Source organism: Lepidochelys kempii, chromosome 13 (assembly GCF_965140265.1).
Source record: "Lepidochelys kempii isolate rLepKem1 chromosome 13, rLepKem1.hap2, whole genome shotgun sequence".
NCBI lineage: Eukaryota > Metazoa > Chordata > Testudines > Cheloniidae > Lepidochelys > Lepidochelys kempii.
In genome coordinates this window covers 19,996,673-20,022,148 of record NC_133268.1, presented here as the reverse complement: position 1 = coordinate 20,022,148, position 25,476 = coordinate 19,996,673, and the positions used below count along the sequence as shown (strand labels likewise).

General features: G+C 41.5%; 1 protein-coding gene across 2 annotated transcripts in view; it reads right to left on the bottom strand.

Annotated features, from left to right (window-relative positions):
• STK4 (serine/threonine kinase 4) overlaps nucleotides 1-22,246 on the bottom strand; it is a 77,013-nt gene extending 54,767 nt beyond the window's left edge. For both annotated transcript variants that reach the window (XM_073309684.1, XM_073309685.1), the window contains exons 1-9: nucleotides 22,085-22,246; nucleotides 16,571-16,651; nucleotides 10,472-10,600; nucleotides 8,738-8,852; nucleotides 8,015-8,179; nucleotides 7,396-7,563; nucleotides 6,185-6,322; nucleotides 4,498-4,626; nucleotides 697-883 (exon numbers count right to left, since the gene is read on the bottom strand). In XM_073309684.1, the coding sequence (XP_073165785.1) occupies nucleotides 697-883; nucleotides 4,498-4,626; nucleotides 6,185-6,322; nucleotides 7,396-7,563; nucleotides 8,015-8,179; nucleotides 8,738-8,852; nucleotides 10,472-10,600; nucleotides 16,571-16,651; nucleotides 22,085-22,116 (1,144 nt within the window). In that variant the 5' untranslated portion in view covers nucleotides 22,117-22,246. The remainder of the gene's footprint in view (nucleotides 1-696; nucleotides 884-4,497; nucleotides 4,627-6,184; nucleotides 6,323-7,395; nucleotides 7,564-8,014; nucleotides 8,180-8,737; nucleotides 8,853-10,471; nucleotides 10,601-16,570; nucleotides 16,652-22,084) is intronic.
• Between the last annotated feature and the right edge of the window lie 3,230 nt (nucleotides 22,247-25,476).

Genomic DNA, 25,476 nt, shown 5'->3' with positions numbered 1-25,476 from the left:
TGTCTCATTTTATATTCAGATTGCAAGCTCTTCAGGGCAGGCATCATCTTTTTTGTTAAGTGTTGGCACAATGGGCCCTGATTCATGACTGGGAACCCAAGGCACACTCACAATACAAATAACCAATACTACTTGACTTTTTAGAAGTAAAATCTCTCTAATAAAATGCTTGCATCTACTGAGTGGAACCAGGACAACAGAGAGCACCTAGTAACTTCAGACAGCACATCTCCTTAGAAACAGGAAGTGAGGCTGACATGCCATAATAGAAAAACCATTAACTGAATTCAAAGTTAGAAAACCCAGGATGGAGTTTAACTAGTAATTTATAATTATTTAGTATTTTTTGTCAAGGGAAGTTAGAGCAACATTAAGAGTATCTACAATAAATAGCATAGTGAAAGTACATAAAATTACCATAAAACTAATATGTCCCATTGGCAGAGCAGCTTGCTGAAAGCTATTACTCACTGTAATTAAAACATCCTTAGCTGCCATACAGAAGACATTTATTGTAATAATCTTAACTTTCCGTTACATTTAGCTTTCTCCCTTCTGCTGACATTTTATCCTACTATGGCCTCACTGTACTTTTTGACCACAGACATTCATGTGTTTTTCCCCACTTCAACCTTTGCATTTTCATCTGTGTGTGAATTAGGGACTATATAATCATTAAAAATAAGGAGTTCTTACTCTTCATGGTCCCCTCTTCTTCCTCTTCTTCCGTGTTTATTACCATTGTACCCAGCTGGGATTCCAGGGTTCCATCATGTTCTATCATGGTATTGGCTCCATCACTCATTGTACTGGCAGCTCTTATAGTACCAGTCTCATCTCCACTTGTCCGCACCATGGTACCCGAATCTGTTTCATCTTCTTCCTGTAGGAGGATGCAAGACATGCATTTACTGATCAGAGTTATCTTCTTTTTTTTTTTTTTATTAAATAAAAAAGACTGGCAACATTCAAAGGGAACTGGTACCAACTTCCAATATTTCTTTGGTATCAGAGTTTTACAAAATTTTTGTAAGGTCAGCAAGATGTAACGAATTATGCCTTTTGTTCTCTCCTTCCTATTCCCAAATGGGTAATGAAAGATCTTCTCCATTCCTTTTCCTCTAGCTTTATCTATTGTTAGAAATATGCTGGGATGACCACTTTGCAGACTGAAGTCTTCCACTTAACTACATAAGAGCAATATTAGCAGTACAAGCGTCCCAACACAGCCAGCTGGCATCTGAGCCCTGACCCAATGGCCTATCACTAGGAGTAATTAAGTCGCAATACTCATTCAGCCCTTACTGTCTCTAAGGGCAGGTCTACACTATGGGGTTAAGTCGACTTAAGTTACGCAACTCCAGCTACGTGAACTTAGGTTGACTTATTGTGGTGTCTACACCATGCTGGGTCGATGGGAGAAACTCTCCCGGCGACTTACTTTATACTTCTCATTCCGGTGGAGTACCGGAGTTGATGGGGGAGCAATCAGCGGTCGCCTTAGCAGGTCTTCACTAGACCCACTAAATCGACCCCCGGTGGATCGATCCCTGCAGCATAGATGTGTAGACAAGCCCAAAGATTGCCAGATACAGTTGACCTAAAATTCCATTCTGAAATTATCTAGAGATCACTGAACAGTTATTAGATGGCAGCAGTATTCAGTCTAGTCTATAGTGTGTGTGTGCATGCTGAAGAGATAATGCCAAACTTTAGAAGCTGAGATTTAAAATAGTTCATCACTAGTAATAAACTCTTAAGGAATTGAAATAAACTGAATTTGCAAGCCTTTAAAAAAAGAAAAGAAAAAGAACTGTACATTAAAATCAAACCCAGTCATTTTTTTCAGAGAATATTTTTTTCCATTTGTTACCACACATTAACATTGTGACAGATATTGCAATCCCACGCAGCATCTTCGGGAGAACATACTGTATGATAGTTATGATTGGGTTGTGTAACATTGTGGGCCAGGGACTGCACAAAACTCCAGAGGGAGGAGGGTTGCACAGCTTCACCACGAACTAAAAATAGTGCGCGGTGATTAAGGTGAAACACTCAGATTGTAAAAACTAAAGAGGTACCAACCCCAGGGAGGCTTGCACATACTAGTTCAAAGTTGGTATTCCAGAGGCTAACAGACAAAGAAAGAGCTTTTGGTATAAAAACGCTGCATTTAAACTGACTCTTGACCCTTCTCTCTGATCCAGCAAATGGACAGGACCTTCTGAGCAAAGGGGATCCCAACCCTTGTGGAAAGTCTGCAAAGACCTGGGGCCCTGCTAAGATAGAAAGACTGAGGGGTGACCTCTGGTAAGCTTTAAGCATGCATATAGAAACTTCTGTTTTCTCTGTAATGCGTTTACCTTAAGAATAAAGGTGGTTGCTTAGAAAGAGCAGTGTGGTAATTTGTAACTGCTGGCAATATGCTGTTCACAGTCTTTAGAGAGAAAGCAACACTCAGGCACTGGCCTTTAGGCAGGCTGGCTTGCTGGGTATAGCACAGTAAAAGCCCGGGAGCTGTACAGCTTTAAAGGTCAGAAGGGAGCAGGACAAGGACAAATTGCTTCAGTTTTCCCAATAGCAAGGAAGCAGAAGTGAGCATGTACGATCTTGTGCTCGGTGTGGTTCGTAGCACATGTTCCAAGCAGTTGTGGTGCTGACTACTGTGCCTTGCATAAAACTGGTCACCAAATCCAGTCCGCCCCCAAACTATAGCTCCAACACAAGGCCTGCCGGGTGCTATGAGCTGCACTAAGCAAGAGACAAGTGCACACAGATGCCCACTTCTACCTCCCTGCTGTTGAAAAAATCGCAGCAGTTTGGTGGGGGAGGGTAGGACTCAGCGGCCATGCATATTCGGGGTTGGGGGGAGGGATATCAATACTTGACACTGCCGTGAATTTCATAAAAAAAATCATCCATGATGTTCACAAGGCCACTTGTTATAAGTGGTAAGCCCCCAGTTGCTGTGTATATGTGATTGTGGCCTTTGTGATCCAAGCTAGTGTCACAGGGCTAACGCGCACACGTCTCACAGAGCTACAATACAAGGTCTCACCACTGTCAACATGGTGTCCCACCCTGCCCTCCTCCAGTGCCTCCATGTCTGAGGCCTCTGTCCCACTAAGGGTGCTGGTAGTTCACAGCCGAACCTCTTGAACACCAAACCGAGAAGACTGGGAAAAGGATGAACTTCAAAAGTTAATGGGGGGGGGAGGGGATGAAGTTTTACTGCAGGTGGGCAATAAACTCCCCCTCCAGCATTGTGAGACGCTGCAGCAGAAAACCTACAGTGCCACGGAAGCTCTTGGTAACTCTTCCCTTCTAGCAGCGGTAATGTGGCAGGGCAGAGAGGCCACAGGAAAACATTTACACTAGAGGAATCCTTCCACCTCCAACTATCTGGCATCAGCTGTCAGTGATGCAATCACAATTCAGACACATAAGCAGCTGCACATAACCTTAAAGTCAATATCATGTTGACACTGTGAGTAAAGATTACTTCCATCCCAAAGCACAATGCAGCCCTAACTTCACAGTGAGGAAACACTGCATTTAACAAACCTATATTTCATTGCAAAGCATGCTATTCAAATCTAGTTTCAGAAGAGGCTTGCTCTATAGAATAACCGTCTGTTGTCCATTTTATTCAGTCAGGTTGAAACTGACGGAGCATGCTTCAAGTTGGCTTTTGAAAAACCACCACTCACACTACAACACTTATTCAAAAGTCAAAACGTAGCATCTGAACAAGCAATTACTTAGTCTGCAACTCTGGACTGAAAAAAAGCACAGAACTCAAGCTCACAGCACTGCACCATCAAAAGAAGTCTAAGCACACATCCCCTCTCCTTAAATTTGTGTCTGTTTCTTATTGTAAGTATGAAGTTTCTATAAAGGGGTTTCTAAATCAGGAAGATGGTATGAAGAAAACAACATACTTGTGTTATATGGCAAAATAGAACACATCAAAGACTACAAACAAAAGGCCTCTCTACTATAGGAAAAACTCAATCCAGACGGGAAAATATATTTGAAGTCTTCTACAAATTTATTACATATCTTTAAAAGTATTTTCTTGGGCTAGTAACTGTCCTGTGGTAGGTGTTGTGTCTACGTTCTGCTGACTCACTAAGGCAAGTAGCTCAATACGGTTGAATATAAAGGAGGTGGGAGTGGGCTAATAGAGAGCAGCTACAGGACATGAGTTGAGCAGTCCTAAGCTAAAAAACCCAGGAAAAAATCAACGCTGGAATCAGTGACTGAGCTGAACACTATGTAGTATTATTATTAATTTCTGTGTTAAAGCAGCCAGTGGGGTCCTAATCCAAGACTAGGGCTCCTAGGTGTTATGATAATACAAACAATGACATCAGCTGGAATTTTAGACTCTACCACATATGTGGACTACTTTAGAGCAGTTTGGGAAAGGCACCTACTAGCACATATATCAGCATCAGTATTTTAAAGTGATTGTGTCCATTAAACACTCACTGAGTTTTCTTCATCATCTTGATCCAATTCACGCTGTTGTGCTTCCTGACGTTTCAGTTTAACGTCCATTGCCTCATTAATCAAGTCCCGCAGGATTGACGCTCCTTTTGCGCTTTTAACAAATGGATGCTAAAAAAGTAGATATATTTTATAAGCAGCAAATATGAAGACAAAGCAGTAAAACGCTGTTACCCAGAGCTATGCCTATCCCTGCTGAATTACAGTTGGTGTACACAACCAAGTAAAAACTCTATAAACTTTTATTTCATAATTTACCCTTTTAGTGATAGAGAATGAGAGACCCATACTGAGTCACGCTAAAAGGGCATTCCTGTATGACCCTGCATTCATACTTTATTTCTGAACTGTCATATCTAGAAATGAGATAAATTCATGACACCCAAGATAACACTATGGCTATCGCTTTCCAATAAGAGGCCAACAGTCTGCCTTCGTTATTTGCCTTCTGCTTCTGACATTCTAAGGATCAACTGAAAAGCCATAGAGATAATCCCTTGATAATGCTTCAGGAACCAAGATGCACCTCTGTCATGGAAAGGAAGAGGTACTTTAGAGGAAAAAACTAGGGCTCCTCTAACATGGTGCAGAGGGCAGGTAACCTCCATCAGCTCAAAGACAGCAAAAGGAAGGTTAGTTATTAAAACGCAGAGAGTGCTTTAGAAATTGATTAGCTTTGCTTGGATCTCTGTATGTAGTAGCCTCTGAGGCAGAGGTGGGCAAACTACGGCCTGCGGGACCATCCTGCTCAGCCCCTGAGTTCCTGGCCGGGAAGGCTAGGCCCCAGCCCCTCCCCCGCTGTCTCCTCTCCCCTGCAGCCACGCCCCCGCGCAGACAGTGCTCTGGACAGCGGAGCTGCATGCTCATGGAGGGCAGCTCAGCAGTGTGTCTAGCTCCAGCCGGGCAGTGCGGCTGCCAGACATGCTGCTCTGAGCTGCATGGTAAGGGGGCTAGGGGGTTGGATGGGGCAGAGGTTCGCGGGGGGTGGGATCAGAGGACGGGGAACATGGGGGGCGGTTGGATAAGCGTGGGATAAGAAGGCGGCCTGTCGGGGGCAGGGGTGTGGATGGGGGCAGGGCCTCAGGCGGTCAGGGGACAAGGAGCAGGGGGGCTTGGATGGGTCAGGGGACGGATAGGGGATGGGAGCCAGGCTGTTTGGTGAAGCACAGCCTTCCCTACCCAGTCCTCCATACAGTTTTGGAACCCTGATGTGGCGGCCAAAAAGTTTGCCCACCCCTGCTCTGAGGTCACAGAACAACTAGAGGCAAATTGGGATAGCTAGGAAATGGAGGACTTTGACATAACATAATCAGATATGGCTCTTTTCTAAGCATAGGGTCAGTTAAGGGATAAACTGTATGGCTTAATAGTAAGTGCCAGGATTTCTCTCTCTCAAAATCTTGAAACACTGACAAAAGCCTGGGGGCACAAAGATGTGTGTACGAGTATGGGAACAGAAAGTAGGAGACGGTCTAATTTCTAGGGAAGAAACTAAAGGTTTAAAAACCTCACGCAACTTGATCTTACACTGTACAAGTTGTACAGGGGAAGCACGAAGGGAAACCAACATCTCAAATTGCACAAATACTCATTGCCTGCACTGCGGTTTGTTTAGTTAAGAACTCCCTCCGATACCCTCTGAAAGCACCCCAGGTAACAAACAGCAAACCTGGAGAAGCTGTGTAGCAGTTGCTCTTTGTTCAGGACTTTTCACAAGACACTGTTTTACAAAGTCCGTAAAGTTGTCTGACCAGAGTTCTGGCTTCCGGAATGTTGGAGGAGGATTTGTAGGAATCATAAAAATTGCCTGATAATAAAAATAAAATAAGTATTGTTCTAGAGTTAACTGATTTTGGAAATCTTTAAGATAAAAAACACAGAACAGACATAGATCAGAGCATAGAGACAGACCCTTGCAAAGTTATTCATGTACCAAAACCCTCTGTGGCTTCTCAAGTCTTTATGCCAATGCTATGTATATTCCCCTCCGAAGAGAGCAAGGGATTTGTACTCCGCACGTTTCCTCCTATGGCAAAGCCACTATTTTGCATAGAGGGTGACATCTGCTATTTTAAACCACTAAAAGTCCTTTACTAAAAATGAAAGAGAAAAACAGGTGCGTAATACAGGATACCCACTGCATGGACACATTCCACCACTCAAGGGATGGAACTCCCAAAAGAGGTTTGCCTCTGAAAAGTCCCTTACCCAAAAATACCACGGTGGAAAGCAATGGAGTAACAAAATGGTGGGAATTACCAATGATCTTGTTCCTTCAGAACATCTCCTTACAGGAACTGACCTCGAACAAAAACACTGGTGTACACTAAATCTAGTGAGAATTAGGATGGCAAAGATTGGAAACAATATGACCAAGTGGAAGCGGAGGAATGGACCCCACAGGCAAATGTGGAGACCCTAAGCAAAGACTGGAGCACTGACTGACACATTGTCCTCTAGCAACATGCTGTACTCCCAAGGAACTATTCGAGATAAGTGATAACACCAGATCTTGGCTGAGATTTTGGACCAATAAGCTATGATGATGACCTGAAAAATTGTGTTTACTGGTGGTTGTGACAAAAAGATTCACTTTGGATCAAACTCAAGACTACCCATTTCCACGCATGCATATTCTGAACAAATCTGGTAATTTCGCATGCCTTGACACAAAAGAATCGAGTTGACAGATTCTCCTTTGAATATTTTTTTTCCCTATTTTACTAAATATTAAAAAGCACAGGTTAAAAAAAGAGCTTGCTCATTTTCTCTAGGTTAAAAGCTAGATAGCATCTTATAAAATGTTTATTCAGCTAACTGCCAACAGAGGCTACCTGCATTCTGCAAGAGAGCTATATTTGAAGAGGCCTCAGTCCTTACCCTCATTGGATGAATATCTGCATATGGTGGTTTTCCTTCAGCCATTTCTATTGAAGTGATTCCCAGTGACCAGATATCTGCTACACAGTTATACCCTATTTCTTGGATCACTTCTGGAGCCATCCAAAATGGGGTTCCTATAACTGTGTTCCGTTTTGCCATGGTATCCTAAAATGGAAGGTGGGGGGGGGGAGAAGAGAGCAGAAGAACAGACAATTTGGCAAGCAGAAGGAACAACTTTGCTAGCTATTCATTAATAACACTCTCCCTAAAGATTATACACAAAAATGATTCAGTTAAGACTGAAATAAGGAATTTTGCACATCAGGATTTAGATGCACTGGCAGAGCTGTGTGGGGACTCAGTAGAAAACAGTAGATGTTACTACAGTATGTGCTACTACACACAACTGTTTTGGTGCTTTAGTTCTCTGAACAAGAAAGCCAGAGTGTCAGCCCGCCTGTCCCTCCTCTGGGCCCCACTGCAGTGCATGTGCAATGCATTCATGTAGTGCTAAACAATTGAATTTAGCATAATCTCTCCAGTAAGTGTTTCACTTGTACCTGTAGGCTGAATGAGACATTTCTACATACACAACCCAAGTAACAATTTTACTCACTGTAAGTTGGCCTGCTACCCCAAAATCTGCAAGTTTAGCATGTCCTTCTGTATTTAATAATATATTTCCAGCTTTGATATCTCTGTGTATTTTCCTCATAAAATGCAGATATTCTAGTCCTTTGAGGGTTGCTTGTACTATTGTAGCTATTTCCTCTTCTGTCAACTAAAGGGAAAAAAAAAAAGCAGTTAGATTGGTATCTCATGCTGAAGACAGACATTTCCTTGAAATACAAATACTAGATTCCCATACCAACTAGCAGAAAATTCTAGGCAGTTCCAGTTACCAAGATATAGTATTATCTATACACAGTACAACTGGTTTACTTGGTCTCCCTTCATGTATTTCGTGTGCATGGCCCTTTCACAGGTAACTTGCTATTACATGACCAATGTGACTAGACAAGGTCAGCTATAAAAATCCCAGCACTGAAAAAAATCAGTATTCTATTTTTTCAGACATACAGATCATTTTAATCAGAAAACATTACATTAAACTTGAAGGATGAAGTTAGCTACCTAGCTAAACATCCTGGTTTTTAGGAGTGCTGGGCACTTGCAGTTCACAGGACAGCTAATGAGAGCTCAGGATGCTCGGGAAAAATCAGGCCAAAGAACTACACATAGACTACTACAAAGCTACTTACTATAATATGTAATATTTAGAATGGATACTTAAAACACGGCATTGTATAAATATGGATTGTAAGGGGAAAGGACATACTGTTTTATTTCGTAATCGAATTATATCAGACACAGATCCAGCTCCACAATACTCCATGACTATCCACAGGTCCGTGTTCTTAAAATAGCTGCCATAATACTTGACTACGTGGGGACTATGAAAAATTAGAGAGAGAGTCAGATATTATTGATTAAAGCAATTTTATAAATAGGAGCACAATATAAAGCACAGCCAAAAAAAGACGCTAAGAGTTCAGGGTCAGACTTGGGATCCCAGACTTCAGGCTGATATAAGAGTGCAGGAAATGCTCATATCCTGCATTTGGGGATTTCCTCTTAAATACCATAACAACCATTCCTCCCAGTTCTGCAATTTAGTTCCGAGACATGATGCATTTTACTAATCTAATAAGAGTTAGGTCTTTACAGTACACTAGATCAGTTTATCTTATCTACAGCTACTACCTGGCTGCCCAAGAAGCAATAAGCTACTCTATATTAACATATCAAATCATGAGAATGACCCTCTGTCCTTTAGAAAGAAGCCAAAAGCTGTCAAAAATGGAACAGTTATAAATGGACCAAAAATAAACTTACTCTGCTCTATGAATGACACTCTCTCATATAAGAATTTAAATGTTGATATCAGAAGAGTTAGTCACCATGTAGGAGTCTCCCCAGAATGTTTGTGCAGAGAACAGAGCTATTCCATGATTCACTATCCCTACTGCTCACAAGTGTCGAGCAGTTGGGCAAAATGAAAGGTCCCATTTTAGGCCTTCTACTCTCTCTTTTAAAAAGAAAACACTCAAAGAAGCCTAATGAATTTTGTAAATTAATTCACAGAATACTTTATGAACTGGTTCTAAAAAAGTTACATTTTATTGAGTCAGACAACGATTACCAGAAGGAAGAGGGAACAGCTGTAGAAGTGTACTCAGCAGAATTATAAATCATTGTGTCCATGTTTTAGTACTGCAAATCTTATTCATATTAAGCTTTGTTGCTTGCTTGCAGTTTAAAAAATAAAGTTCCTCAGACTGGAGGCTTAACACTAGACTAAGTAAGGACTTAGAAATGGTATGTGGCTTTTAAATATTTAACCAAGGGAAACACTTTTGTAGCAGGAGGGCAGTTGTGTATATGATCTCTTCATAAGCTTTTCTGCTCAGACAGTTTTTTCAAAGGAAATGAGTGAAATCAGTGGGAGATACACAGGGCCTGGTCTTTCATAATACAACCACCCTACTTGTGCAAGAGGAATTTTGAGTGTCCTCCAACTTAGTCACATATTTTAATGCACAAAAATCTGCACACGCTAGTGATGGCTCTGCAAATGAGAATTCTGTCACCTTTGCAGACAGCACACTAGCCTGTACATATGTAAAGTGAAACACATAAGTGGAACTCAGGTGGAGGCATACTGAGGTGGTGGGGGGAAGGGAGGGGGAGAAAGAGAAAGAAAAAAACAAAAAAAAAAAAACATGCATACATCGCCTGCTCTTTCAGTTTTCCAAATGGCACTTATTGTAAACAAATGTAGATAGTCTATTAAACTAGACTGAGGAGAAGCCAGCATAAGAATATTTTTAAAAAAACGTAATGTAAATCATGTCTCTGATAAATGTTGACTAGTCCACCTCAGTCCAACAGCTGGTCTCACTTCTGAGAAGTGTTTAATACAACACAGTGTTTCCTAGATTCAACTGCTAAGCAGATCACATGCAATACTTTTCTTAAGGGGTTGCAGATGGGATTAATTGCATGCACTTACCTGTCACATTGCTGCATTATGGATATTTCTTTTATGATCTCCTGCAGGTCAGACTCAACAGGAACCTGTTTAATTGCAACAACTTGACCTGTTTCTTTATGAATAGCTTTGAATACACTCCCATAGGATCTGTAACAATCAAAATGTGAAATACTAAATACAAGCAATACAACAGGTTAAAAACTGGCACACTTTCTGGTTTACACTTAGAGGTGCATCATAATCTGGAAAAAAGGGAACATTGTTTAATGACCTCTCCTACTAAGAATATCTTAATAATTGATTTTTTGAACACCGCATCCAACTTGGACATAATAAAACAGGAGTATTTGCAAAACTTCAGTTAATCTACAAGCTCCTGGTGCTATAGTAACAATGAGAAATACCTAGGAAAGATGCTAATCACCATTCCCAATAACCTTAAATACACCTTTTTACCCAAACTCCAGCAAACTCATTTGTCTAAACTATTTTCAATATAGATTTAACTGAGGTGCAGTAAAAAACTGGTCTATACAGGTTTTTATATCATGCTCATCACCATAGTAACTGAACAACATGACTATACATCTGTCACTTGTTGGTTCTCTCATCCTCTCCCCAGAGGGAGAAACATGTGCACTGGAGTGTCTTCTTCTGGTAGCTTTTTCTGTCTGTTTGAATACAAGATATATCTGTTGATATATGTTTATATTAGAGAAGGCAAAGTGAAAAAAGTGAGCTTTGAACTTGGAACGGAAGGTGGTGAGGTTTACGATGGTCCTTAGTGTCTGATCAAGTTCATTCCAGTGTCTTGGACCAGCCCCGAGAAAGTTCCGTCTCCCACATAACAAACTTTATTCTTATTATTGAGTTCCATTGTGCCAGAGGAGTGAAGCTGTCAATCACAGTCCTCATCCCAGAGCTTTAGGCCATCTTGAGGAATGCTACATACTTTTATATATAGGCACATGGTATAGGAGTTTCATATTTTGCATGTTTAAAATTATGTTTTCATCCATTTCCAAATAAGGTACAGCAACAATTTCCTATAATGCATACAGAACAACTCTTGAGAAATGAGTGGATGTCATGGCAATAAATTTGCAGGCAACAGGGAAGTAAACCCAACTGTCACTTATATCCATCTAATTCATGAGGTACAGGGATGGTGTCCAGATTATCTCAGACGGAAGTAAAGCACTGCAATAGTTTCAAAGATGCAGGAAAAAATAGGATAACACAGGGACTTTGTTCCTAGATGAATTAATGCAGCATGGATTCTCACAAGACACGGCTCTGACCACAATATAGAGAAATCTTCAGGGCTTGATGGAGACGTAGCCAAGAAAGTCTCTATTTCACAGCACCACACAGTAAACATTGTATAAGATGTTCCGAGATAAGCAAATTAGAAAGACAAAGAAATAAGATGGGTTTGCCCCTACACTCCAATATTACGTTTTTCTACAAAATCAAGGTATTTGGATAACCCTCTCACCCCAAAAATTAAATCAAGTTATTGCTTCAATGAACAAGAGGATCTGAATAAGAAATTTCCTTTGAGACAGCAGGGCTTGGAATAAATAAGTTATAATTTCTTATAAAACTATAAATAAATACAAAAGAATTAACATAAGAATTTACTTTTCTGAGGCTCTCCGTTTTTTATTACCAACCTCTCCTCCAACATTAGTCTCTACTATAACTATTCCTAAATCTTGTCTCAAACACAGTTGTCTGTCTCCACTGATATACTGTAATTCAAATAGACCAAATATGTTCCAGCTATCTTGATGAAGAAAAACTTTTCCAGCATTAGTTTGTACACTGTGAGAGGTTTAGACTTCAACACTGTATTCAGTTATTGCGGTTTTAGAATTTCACACAGCACTTAACTGTTTAACTGGATGCCAGTTAGTAAGAATTTACAGTCCACCCATTTTGCCAGAACTAGATATTATTACAGGGCACTAGTGTAGTGTCAGTTTCATGGGTTCATCTTGAAATAGACTACTAAGTTTACAGAAGTTGTCTCTCATGATTTGTTCAACATATCTTATTCAGTCACAGTATAGGATTAAAAAGAAGAGCCGGAGCATCAGAATGCAAGCTAACCTTAACTTTTATGTTTCTTCTAGTTAGCATCTTCCCCCTAGACTCCACTGAACTTCCAACAAGGGGTTTTAAGATGAAAAGGAAAACGTTTTAAGTTTCAGTTTTCAATGTTCAGCATTAATACAACTCTTCAGGTTCTCCACTTAGGAGTAGGGAAGTATTTTTTTTCCCCTCCTACACTTTGTGGGGAAATATGCCTCCCACTCTTGCTATTCTAGTGTTATGTATTTTTTGCTTGCCTCTGTGTCTTGGTTTACAATTAATTTCTGGTTTTTATACTTCAGTAACGAGGTGATGTTTTCTAGCTATAACCTGTACATTAAAAACCAGAAAAACAAAAGGGCTACTGTGTGTAACGCCCAACAATTGAAATGGTCATTTTTATTCTCAACAATTTAATTCTTCTCTTACTTAATTTATGGGTTTCAGAGTAACAGCCGTGTTAGTCTGTATTCGCAAAAAGAAAAGGAGTACTTGTGGCACCTTAGAGACTAACCAATTTATTTGAGCATGAGCTTTCGTGAGCTACAGCTCACTTCATCGGATGCATGCCGTGGAAACTGCAGCAGACTTTATTTATACACAGAGAATATGAAAAAATACCTCCTCCCACCCCACTGTCCTGCTGGTAATAGCTTATCTAAAGTGATCATCAGGTGGGCCATTTCCAGCACAAATCCAGGTTTTCTCACCCTCCACCCCCCCACACAAATTCACTCTCCTGCTGGTGATAGCCCATCCAAAGTGACAACTCTTTACACAATGTGCATGATAATTAAGTTGGGCCATTTCCTGCACAAATCCAGGTTCTCTCACCCCCTCACCCCCCTCCCAAAAACCACACACACAAACTCACTATCCTGCTGGTAATAGCTCATCCAAAGTGACCATTCTCCCTACAATGTGCATAATTAAGGTGGGCCATTTCCAGCACAAATCCAGGTTTTCTCACATCCCCCCCACCCCCATACACACACAAACTCACTCTCCTGCTGGTAATAGCTCATCCAAACTGACCACTCTCCAAGTTTAAATCCAAGTTAAACCAGAACATCTGGGGGGAGGGGGGGTAGGAAAAAACAAGAGGAAATAGGCTACCTTGCATAATGACTTAGCCACTCCCAGTCTCTATTTCAGCCTAAATTAATAGTATCCAATTTGCAAATGAATTCCAATTCAGCAGTTTCTCGCTGGAGTCTGGATTTGAAGTTTTTTTGTTTTAAGATAGCGACCTTCATGTCTGTGATTGCGTGACCAGAGAGATTGAAGTGTTCTCCGACTGGTTTATGAATGTTATAATTCTTGACATCTGATTTGTGTCCATTTATTCTTTTACGTAGAGACTGTCCAGTTTGACCAATGTACATGGCAGAGGGGCATTGCTGGCACATGATGGCATATATCACATTGGTGGATGTGCAGGTATACGAGCCTCTGATAGTGTGGCTGATGTTATTAGGCCCTGTGATGGTGTCCCCTGAATAGATATGTGGGCACAATTGGCAACGGGCTTTGTTGCAAGGATAAGTTCCTGGGTTAGTGGTTCTGTTGTGTGGTATGCGGTTGTTGGTGAGTATTTGCTTCAGGTTGCGGGGCTGTCTGTAGGCAAGGACTGGCCTGTCTCCCAAGATTTGTGAGAGTGTTGGGTCATCCTTTAGGATAGGTTGTAGATCCTTAATAATGCGTTGGAGGGGTTTTAGTTGGGGGCTGAAGGTGACGGCTAGTGGCGTTCTGTTATTTTCTTTGTTAGGCTGTCCTGTAGTAGGTAACTTCTGGGAACTCTTCTGGCTCTATCAATCTGTTTCTTTACTTCAGCAGGTGGGTATTGTAGTTGTAAGAAAGCTTGACAGAGATCTTGTAGGTGTTTGTCTCTGTCTGAGGGGTTGGAGCAAATGCGGTGTATCGCAGAGCTTGGCTGTAGACGATGGATCGTGTGGTGTGGTCAGGGTGAAAGCTGGAGGCATGCAGGTAGGAATAGCGGTCAGTAGGTTTCCGGTATAGGGTGGTGTTTATGTGACCATTGTTTATTAGCACTGTAGTGTCCAGGAAGTGGATCTCTTGTGGGGACTGGACCAGGCTGAGGTTGGTGGTGGGATGGAAATTGTTGAAATCATGGTGGAATTCCTCAAGGGCTTCTTTTCCATGGGTCCAGATGATGAAGATGTCATCAATATAGCGCAAGTAGAATAGGGGCTTTAGGGGACGAGAGCTGAGGAAGCGTTGTTCTAAATCAGCCATAAAAATGTTGGCATACTGTGGGGCCATACGGGTACCCATAGCAGTGCCGCTGATCTGAAGGTATACATTGTCCCCAAATGTGAAATAGTTATGGGTAAGCACAAAGTCACAAAGTTCAGCCACCAGGTTATCCTTGCAACAAAGCCCGTTGCCAATTGTGCCCACATATCTATTCAGGGGACACCATCACAGGGCCTAATAACATCAGCCACACTATCAGAGGCTCGTATACCTGCACATCCACCAATGTGATATATGCCATCATGTGCCAGCAATGCCCCTCTGCCATGTACATTGGTCAAACTGGACAGTCTCTACGTAAAAGAATAAATGGACACAAATCAGATGTCAAGAATTATAACATTCATAAACCAGTCGGAGAACACTTCAATCTCTCTGGTCACGCAATCACAGACATGAAGGTCGCTATCTTAAAACAAAAAAACTTCAAATCCAGACTCCAGCGAGAAACTGCTGAATTGGAATTCATTTGCAAATTGGATACTATTAATTTAGGCTGAAATAGAGACTGGGAGTGGCTAAGTCATTATGCAAGGTAGCCTATTTCCTCTTGTTTTTTCCTACCCCCCCTCCCCCCAGATGTTCTGGTTTAACTTGGATTTAAACTTGGAGAGTGGTCAGTTTGGATGAGCTATTACCAGCAGGAGAGTGAGTTTGTGTGTGTATGGGGGTGGGGGGGATGTGAGAAAACCTGGATTTGTGCTGGAAATGGCCCACCTTAATTATGCACATTGTAGGGAGAATGGTCACTTTGGATGAGCTATTACCAGCAGGATAGTGAGTTTGTGTGTGTGGTTTTTGGGAGGGGGGTGAGGGGGTGAGAGAACCTGGATTTGTGCAGGAAATGGCCCAACTTAATTATCATGCACATTGTGTAAAGAGTTGTCACTTTGGATGGGCTATCACCAGCAGGAGAGTGAATTTGTGTGGGGGGGTGGAGGGTGAGAAAACCTGGATTTGTGCTGGAAATGGCCCACCTGATGATCACTTTAGATAAGCTATTACCGGCAGGACAGTGGGGTGGGAGGAGGTATTTTTTCATATTCTCTGTGTATAAATAAAGTCTGCTGCAGTTTCCACAGTATGCATCCGATGAAGTGAGCTGTAGCTCACGAAAGCTCATGCTCAAATAAATTGGTTAGTCTCTAAGGTGCCACAAGTACTCCTTTTCTTTTTACTTAATTTATGTTCTACATTTTAATATTTGAATTAAGAGTTGATAACAAAAAATGTTAGACAATTTACAACTACTTATGTTTTCTGATTCCCAATACTTTCCACTAGGAATGCTGATTCTTTGTCTACTTTGATTCAAATTGAGGTCACTGCTAAAAGGTATCATTAAAAATGCAGCTCCAAAGCCAACACTCCCATTCACTGACTTGAAATACTGAACTAGCAGTACATATGTCTATAAAAGAGTTTTGATACTGTCTTTATTGTTTTATCTAGTAAAAAGTTTGTTTATATTAGGGCTCTATCAAAAAAAATATAGATTTTATTTCCTGAGTGTCCCTTCAAGCATTTTTAACAGTTCCCCAGTTTAAAATTGGTGTTTACACAACTCAGAGCTTAGATGTAGGTGCTTCAATTGCAAGAAATATATTCAAAATGCCACCGGCCTCAAAAAAAATTTCTCTGTTAAAAACAAAAAAAACACAACAGGTCTTCACAAATAGTTGGCCATTACGTGTATATGTTCTTGGACAGGTTTACATTCTCCACATTGTCTCAGACACTCACCCTTCTCCCAGCTTCTCCAGTACATCAAATACTTCTTCTGGTTGCTTTGTCAAACTATCTTCATCTAATTTCTTCAGCTGCCTGTATACATATAAAGATGTAGAAATCAAAGAGTTTAAGATTCTGTAATTTGGTTATTTCTGAGAACAGAACTTTAAGTAAAACTCATTTTAAACCATGCAACTCTGATAATTTGACAAAAATACATTTTATCTTACAATATAAAATTTAGTCTGCTTGAGGAATAAAATACAGTGGTTAGATGTAGTGTGAAGTAAACCGCATTTAGCACAATCAGAACACCAGGTAGTGCTATTTCTTATTACTACAAAAGGTAGTACAGGGGGGCAGCGTTTTATCAAGCACAAAGATCTACATTTCCTCTCAGTGGCAGGAAACAGTAAGTAGTTCAATGGGGGGAGGGATAGCTCAGGGGTTTGAGCACTGGCCTGCTAAACCCAGGGTTGTGAGTTCAATCCTTGAGGGGGCCATTAAGAGATCTGGGGCAAACATTGGGGACTGGTCCTGGTCCTTGGTCCCTTCCAACTCTGATATTCTATGTAGTATCAGAATATATTCAGGATCATTTCCACACCATTTGAACATCATGATGTCTACACAAAGCTTGTACCAAGAGCCCACACAAACATTAAATTTATTTTCATGCCTTTGGGGGGGGGGGTGCTTTGTGATGCACAAAGAAAAGGTTTGTTGGGGGAGGTCTTTTCCTTGCTTATTTTTCACATTTTAAATTCAGATTTTGTACATCTTGGAAGACTATGAATGACTGGAGAACTGGTAGGATAATGACCAAAAAAAAAAAAAAATTAATGAAACGGAAATCTCATTAACTGAGATAGAAAGTGATTTTTAGTCAAACTGCTTAAGTTTCCTATAGTTGAAACACTTAGGAGCAAAGATGCCTGAGTTAAAGATTCCTATGCTCTTTCAATTTTAAAATAAACCTTCTCAATCATCACAAAACAGCAAGAAAAGCACAAAGCTGGTCTTTGCAGGTTACTTTTAACATACGCTACATACAATCACTACAAGGTTCCGAATATTCCATAAGGCCATAAGTTCTTAAAACCAATCCTTTAGAATCCACTAAGTGACATATAATAGCCACAGGAAAAGATACATTGTCTCCATTTAAACCCAAAACAGCCCAGTTGTGGATCCAAAAGTCAAGCACAACCCCGTTATCAGCCAATTTTGATTCCCACACTTAAACCATGTTTAGGATGAAGTATGTGTGTAAGCCTATAACTTACAAATAAACATCTGATGGCTTCTATGAGCTGGAGTTACTACACATCAAGACAGCAAATACAGTTTTTGTATTTGTGATACTAAGGTGGCTCATCAGACGCTAGTACAAAATGTAAAAAGCTTTGATGAAGTTTTTGAAAACCAGGAATAGAAGCCATGCTGTGCTCATTTTCTATTATGTTTATATACAAAAGCAATATAGCAGAAGCAGTACACCCATGCGTTATATACAATGGCTTCCTGAAACGAAGAAAATATTACAAACAAGCAGACTCAGGAAATGGCGAAATACTGAAAGTAGTCACTAGCTTCTCTGCAAAGATAGGCATTAAACCAACAGTACGTTACTTGTTTGAAAGAAAAAAAATCAGTAAATAGTCACCATATAAGTCACCATTTCCAAGCAGTGTGAAATGTGGAAATCTAAAGGACAGATACTATACTAAAAAAAGCATCTAGAATGAGACCCAACCATTAAGTATCAAGCTAGAATTTTAGAAAATCCAGGCACTACATAAGTTCATTAGAAGCCAACTTAACTTCTGGTTTCAGAGTGGCAGCTGTGTTAGTCTGTATTCGCAAAAAGAAAAGGAGTACTTGTGGCACCTTAGAGACTAACCAAATTTATCTGAGCATAAGCTTTCATGATCTACAGCTCACTTCATAGGATGCATCTTAACTTCTGTTTCTACAGACACCACCAGAATACTCAGATTCTGAACTCAGAAATTCAAGTTTTATTTCATCATTACTAAAAAGTTCTGAATCAATGATGAGTGAGCCAATTCATTTAGAATATCCTATATTTTACACTGTACATTTTTAGAGAGGGTTGAAACTATAAAACCAGCATTACTGTATGGACACGAACACTCCAACACTGTATGGACACCCACTCCATCTGGGTCAAGTATAGTTAAATGTTTGCATAAACAGTTATATAATAAATGCACATTTCTACTAGTAGAAATGTTACTCCATCATTTAAAGAAAACAACTGCTATCTACACCACAGAACAAAGGAAGCTGCCTCTTCACTTCATCATTCAAATATACCGTTAGAAGCAGCTGCAAGCTACAGATAGTATTTTGACAAACTGAAACTTCATTCAATTGCTGAGATGCCTCTAAAATATCCCCTATCTCGGGTTGCTCAAGTACAGCCTGCAGTGAAATGATAGGAAGGTAACAGCTTTATTCAAAGGTTTCACTGAAATCCCAAGATATAACTGGTCTTCACATCCAACAGATACTGCTGTAGCTGACACAAATAAGATAAAGAACACTGAGGGACATAAGTAACAGTATACAAGGTTCTGTGCATAACTGTAAAGAACAAACATCTTGTCATCATGCTAATTAGTTTGCACTACAACTAAACATTTTGACCATTTAATGGAATAGCCAAGAGTGCAAAGAACTAACATAATTTCACTTTTTGCCAAATATACATGCAATAGTGACCTTTACTGATGTATAACTTATTATTGAGAGACATCTGCAATTAAACATCTAATTCATTATTGACTAATTATGCCTGATTCCCCCCCCCAAAACCAATTCAAAAAGAACCTGACAGCAGACTTGACATCTCTTAATACAAAAGGTGAGGGGTTTTTGTTTTTTGAATGCAAGACTTATGCTTCCATTTTTCAATAGAAAAGGTTTGAGTCATTTGTTTTTCCACAACTTGACAGGGTTTCCTCAAAGGGTGGAGGCCCAATTATGCTAACATTGTTTTCACAAATTCCCATCTCTGCAAGCCTGATCCCACTATTAAACTAATCTAGTGGCAAAAAAACAAAAACCAATTAATGTTTTAATATTCCAGGCTTCTACCCCCCTGGGGTTCTCTTTAAAGCAATTTGATGCCCCTCATTCATTCAAAGTGTTGCCATTGGTTATGGTGTTCTACAGCTAGTCTCCATCTCTCCCCCTCTTTTGTTCAAGTTCCTCAATCTTACAAATGGACATAAGAAAACTGAAAAATTCTAAGAACATGTGGACCAAGCAGATCTAACCTAAAAGATAACACTGTGTGTAATGTCACAAGAGATGTACATTAATGGAAACAGAAAATTACCACAATCACCTGCAACGGCCACCACAAGTGTGGCAGAATTGTTTCTAAGGTATTTTTAAAGTGCATACCTCCTTGATCTCTAAGTGCTCATTTGTTGGGAAGCCAATTTTCCCAAATGTCAGATAAGACATGGCAATTATGAAAGGTATGATGGAGTTCATGTGTGTGCACGTGTATAACAATAAAATAAAACCCTTAGGTACTCCCTTAAGGAGAAGAGAGTCTCTAAATCATCATCACCACTTGACAGACTTAGTATATCAAGGTCCAGAAATATTCAGTTTCTGGATGCACAGAAATGTAGACTGAAATTTATTTGTGACTAATCAATTAAACAGACATAGCCAGTTATTTCATTGCGTAGCACAGAATTTACCACCAACAGGAAAGTCCACAGGTTTGTTTCCCTCAACAAAATAATTTAGCAACAACTCCAAGCACCATACTCTCCTAATTAACTGATGTTTCATACAAAAGAAAAATTGTAGATACATCAGTATCCCAGCCAGTGTAGTCTTCCCTACTGGATTACAGTAAAGAGGTACGATAAGATGAGACCAGTTTTTCTTTGCTTCTTTCTATAATTGTAGCCAGCTTTTTTTAAAAAAATTATTTTTCTTGGTACCTTGTATATCAGAGATATTTTGATTTTTTTTTTGTTTCCTTAAAACTGCAAAAAAAAATATTCTTAAAAGAGGGTTATAAAACATTTCTTTGGGTCTCCCACTGTGTGTTTGGTTGTCTGTTTAGACTGTAAATGCCTCAGGGAAAGACGACTATCTTCTGAATCTTCTACCATCCTGAACAGTGTCACAATTTTAACATACCTGTTTGATGGTCATAAGACAGATGCCTTATATAGAGGTATCTTTGCTGAAAGATATGTGGCTTTTGTTTTCAAGGTTTGGTGTCCCTAACCCCTATTTGACAGAAGCTGGGAATGGGCAACAGGAGATGGATCACTTGATGATTACCTGTTCTGTTCATTCCCTCTGAAGCACCTGGCATTGGCCACTGTCGGAAGACAGGATACTGGGCTAGATGGATCCAGAATGGCTATTTTTATGTTCTGCTTACCACATTTACATTAAGTAGTTTGCAATTACTCCAGGTTACATCTTTCTTGTGTAATATTTAACCTACGGAAAAGTCTTGAAGTCTCTTACAATTAACTTAGGCTTGAATAAAGACTGGGAGTGAATGTGTTATTACACGAAGTAAAACTATTTCCCCTTATTTATTTCCCCTCCTACTGTTCTTGTAAAGTGCTGGAAATGGCCCACCTTGATTATCACTACAAAAGTCCTGTCCCCCCCCCCCCTCTTGCTGGTAATAGTTCACCTTTCCTGATCACTCTTGTTACAGTCTGTATGGTAACACCCATTGTTTCATGTTCTCTGTGTATATAAAATCTCCCCACTATATTTTCCACTGTATGAATCCAATGAAGTGAGCTGTAGCTCACGAAAGCTCATGCTCTAATAAATTTGTTAGTCTCTAAGGTGCCACAAGTACTCCTTTTCTTTTTACTAACACAGACTAACACAGCTGCTACTCTGAATCCTATTCTTAGCTTTCTATGACTTGTGGGAGTGTTAGAAATTCATCAAGGGATGATAAACAACTGAAGGAAAATAAATGTAATATGTACGGAGCCCAAGTATAACAATTACCTGGATAAATCTAACACTCCCACTGCAATAGGGTCCATGCACCAATATTAGTGAAGCTGTAGTGATACATGCTGCCTGAGGGAATTTTTAGCCTGCGGACAAGAGTCCTGTGACGCTGGTTGCTATGTCACCCATCCCACGGCTCCCTGCTCTCTCTGGGAAAACCTGGTATATCTAAGGGATGAGTCACTTATGAACCTGAGCTGATTTTAGAGGATTTAACCTTTCAGTGGGCAGGTTTTTTATTTACATTTCCCACAGCGCCACCCACCTCATCTCCCTCCCCCACCTCCCACAGACCGACCCCCACCTCCCCTCATCCCCCCCGCCTCCCACAGACCGACCCCCCCCCGGCAACCCTCAACCTCACACAGACCGACCCACACCTCCCCTCATCCCTCCACAGACCGACCCACACCTCCCCTCATCCCCCAACCTCCCATGACCCAACCCCTAGTCCCGACACCCACAGCCCAAGCCCCTCACCGGCGCGGATTGCGCAGCTGCACGGTCTCCATGGCGCCCTAGAGCAGCAGGGCAGGGGGCGCGCTCATTCTTCCATGACTCCAGCCGCTCTCTCCCGGCGCTTTTCCAAAGACACTTCCGCTTCACTTCCGCCTCCTCTCCACACACCGGAAACAAGGGGCGGGGTTATCGTCACATGGTCTTATAGAAACCGCTGCCCCTCCCGCCTCCCGCGGCCGCAGGGGCGTGGTCCCTCCACTGGCTCCGCCCCTCCCCACTCAAGAGGCGGTGCGGGCAGTTCTCTTGTTCATCGCTGCGGGCTGCCTCAGAGTCAGCCACCGGAACAGGGCCGTGCATTAAGGGCTGGAGCAACAATTTCCCAGCAGCCCCAGCGCCTCCACCTATTTTGCATACCAGTTTACATATATTTAAATATCCAATCGGATGAGTATCATCCTGATTGCATGAGGCAGTCACTTTGAGGCCCAGAACTCGGGAGTATGGACGCTGAAGCCCTTTTGTCTCTGCCCTAGGAACCACCCCCATCCCTTCAGGCTCTGCTCTGGGAGCTGGAAGTAGAGCCCAGCAGCCCTGTTTCCTATCCCTCTGCTTTCCCATCCAGTCAACCTTCTCCTGAATGTGCACCAACCTATTATGGTTATTGGGCGACAGAGGACCTTAGCTTGCCCAAAGTTAATGGCCCTTAACCAGTGGAGAAGGGCCATTGAACCCAAGTAAATTGTGGGGACAACAAATGAAAAAAGGGGGACAGGAGTTACGGTTAAAGGTTAAAAATCAGGGAACTGGAAGGGCAGTCTGAGCAGAGAACTCCCAACAGCACCCACTGCTCCTTAAAGGTATCTAAGGAGTCAATGGATGCTACCCAGAAGACCTCTGCTCGCAGGCGTAACATAACAAGGGATCAGAAATAAGCCTCACAGTTGCACAGCACCCCACCATCCAGCTTCCTCCTTTTGGTGTGATGGATGGCCATCTTGGCCAGCGCCAGGATAAAGGTGACAAGGAGGAGGTCTCACAACTTTGTGGGCCCATGGATGGGATGTGCATAAATGAGAAGGTGTAGGGAAAAGTGGAGCTAGAATCTCAGTAAGAGGTTCTGGAGAAGCTGGAAGAAGGGCTGCAATCTGATGTGCCATACATAAATGTGCACTAAGGTCTCCCTCTTGCTGCACAAAGGACAGGTGTCAGGGGAGTTTGTGAACTGCACCAGGTACATACTTGGGCTCATGTCCCTATGGAGGAGCCACCAACTCTCCAGCAGGCCATGAAATCAGAGCGGAGTACAGGCTGGCCACTGGGGTGAATGTGCTCCAAGCTGCCACTGGGGAAGATGCTCAATTATTCGCACAAGAGAACCAGTGTGACTGGTGTAGTTCATGAACACTATCTCCAGAGGCTAAAGCTAATTGCAAGAGGAAGGGCAGGGCTCACCACGTCAGCCCAGGAGAAGTGGGAGCTCCCCTCTGTTATTAGCAGAAGAGGGAGTAGGGTGACCAGATGTCCCAATAAAATCGAGACTGTTCCGATTTTTAGTTTTTTGTTCCGTGTCCTGACTGATGCATGGTTGGGATGCCATTTGTCCCGATGTTGCAGCTTTGGCCACTCCGGCGTTTTTTTGCTTTTTGTTTTGCTTTGGCAACTCGGCTCTGAACGCTTTTTTTTTGCTTCCCCCATGTGTCCCGATATTTTGTCCGTTTCTTCTGGTCACCCTAAGAGGGAGTCAGAAGAGACATATTTACTCTCTCTTCTCCCTTCCTTTAATCCTTGATTGGCTCTGATTCTTCCATTACAAAGTTAACCCCAAGAAATGAATAATACCAGGTTCCTGTTTACAGCATACAGCAGTAACAAAGATTGCTCCTTGCTCCATATTTATATAATCATAGAATCATAGGACTGTAGTGGAGGGATCTCAAGAGGTCTTTTAATTCAGTCCCCTGTACTCCTGGCAGGACTAAGTATTATCTAGAGCAGGGGTGGCCAACCTGAGCCTGAGAAGGAGCCAGAATTTACCAATATACATTGCCAAAGAGCCACAGTAATATGTCAGAAACCCTCCATCAGCTTCCCCCAACCCGCCTGCTCAAAGCACCTCCCACCCACCAGCAGCCCCGCCAATCAGCACCTCTCTTTCCTTCCCCATCAGCTGTTTCGTGGTGTGCAGGAGGCTCTGACCGGGAGGGGTGAGGGCATGGCAGGCTCAGAGGAGGGGGCAGGAAGGAGTGGAGTGGGGGCAGGGTCTGTGGCAGACCATCCCTGACAGGTGTTTGTCTAACCTGCTCTTTAAAATCTCTATGATGGAGATCGCACAATCTCCCTAGGCAATTTATTCCAGTGCTTAACCACCCTGACAGTTAGGAAGTTTTTCCTAATGTCCAACCTAAACCTCCCTTGCTGCAATTTAAGCCCATTGCTTCTTGTCCTATCCTCAGAGGTTAAAGAGAACAATTTTTCTCCATCCTCCTTATAACAACCTTTTATGTACTTGAAAACTTTTGTTATCATGTCCCCCCTCAGTCTTCTCTTCTCCAGACTAAACAAACCCAATTTTGTCAACTTCCCTTCCAATCATTTTTGTTGCTCTCCTTTGGGCTTTCTCCAATTTTTCCACCTCTTCCCTGAAATGGGGTACCCAGAACTTGACACAGAACTCCAGTTGAGGCCTGATCAGCATGGAGTAGAGCAGAAGAATTACTTTGTTAGTCTCTAAGGTGCCACACGTACTCCTTTTCTTTTTGCAAATACAGACTAACATGGCTGCTACTCTGAAACTTCCCATGTCTTGCTTACTGTTGACTCAAATGGCCCATCTTGATTATCACTACAAAAGGTTCCCGCCACCCCCGCTCTCCTGCTGGTAATAGCTCACCTTACCTGATCACTCTTGTTACAGTGTGTATGGTAACACCCATTGTTTCATGTTCTCTGTGTATATAAATCTCTCCACTGTATTTTCTACTGCATGCATCCGATGAAGTGAGCTGTAGCTCACGAAAGCTTATGCTCAAATAAATTTGTTAGTCTCTAAGGTGCCACAAGTGCTCCTTTTCTTTTTGCGGATACAGACTACCCTGAAACCTGTCATATTTAGCTTGTGATCCACTATGACACCCAGATCCCTTTCTGCAGTACTCCTCCCTAGGCAGTCATTTCCCATTATAGTAGAATACCAGCTCTGCTATAGTTAAGATTAAGATATTCATAGATTTTTAAAGTCAAAAGATATCATTATCTAATCTGACCTGCATTACACAAAGAACCTCACCCAATAATTTCTGCATCAAGCCATAACTTCTGTCAGAGCTATAGCATCTCTATTAGAAATGTAGCCAGTCTTGCTATAAAAACTTCAAGTGATGGAGAATTCACCACATTGTTCAAATTTTATTCAC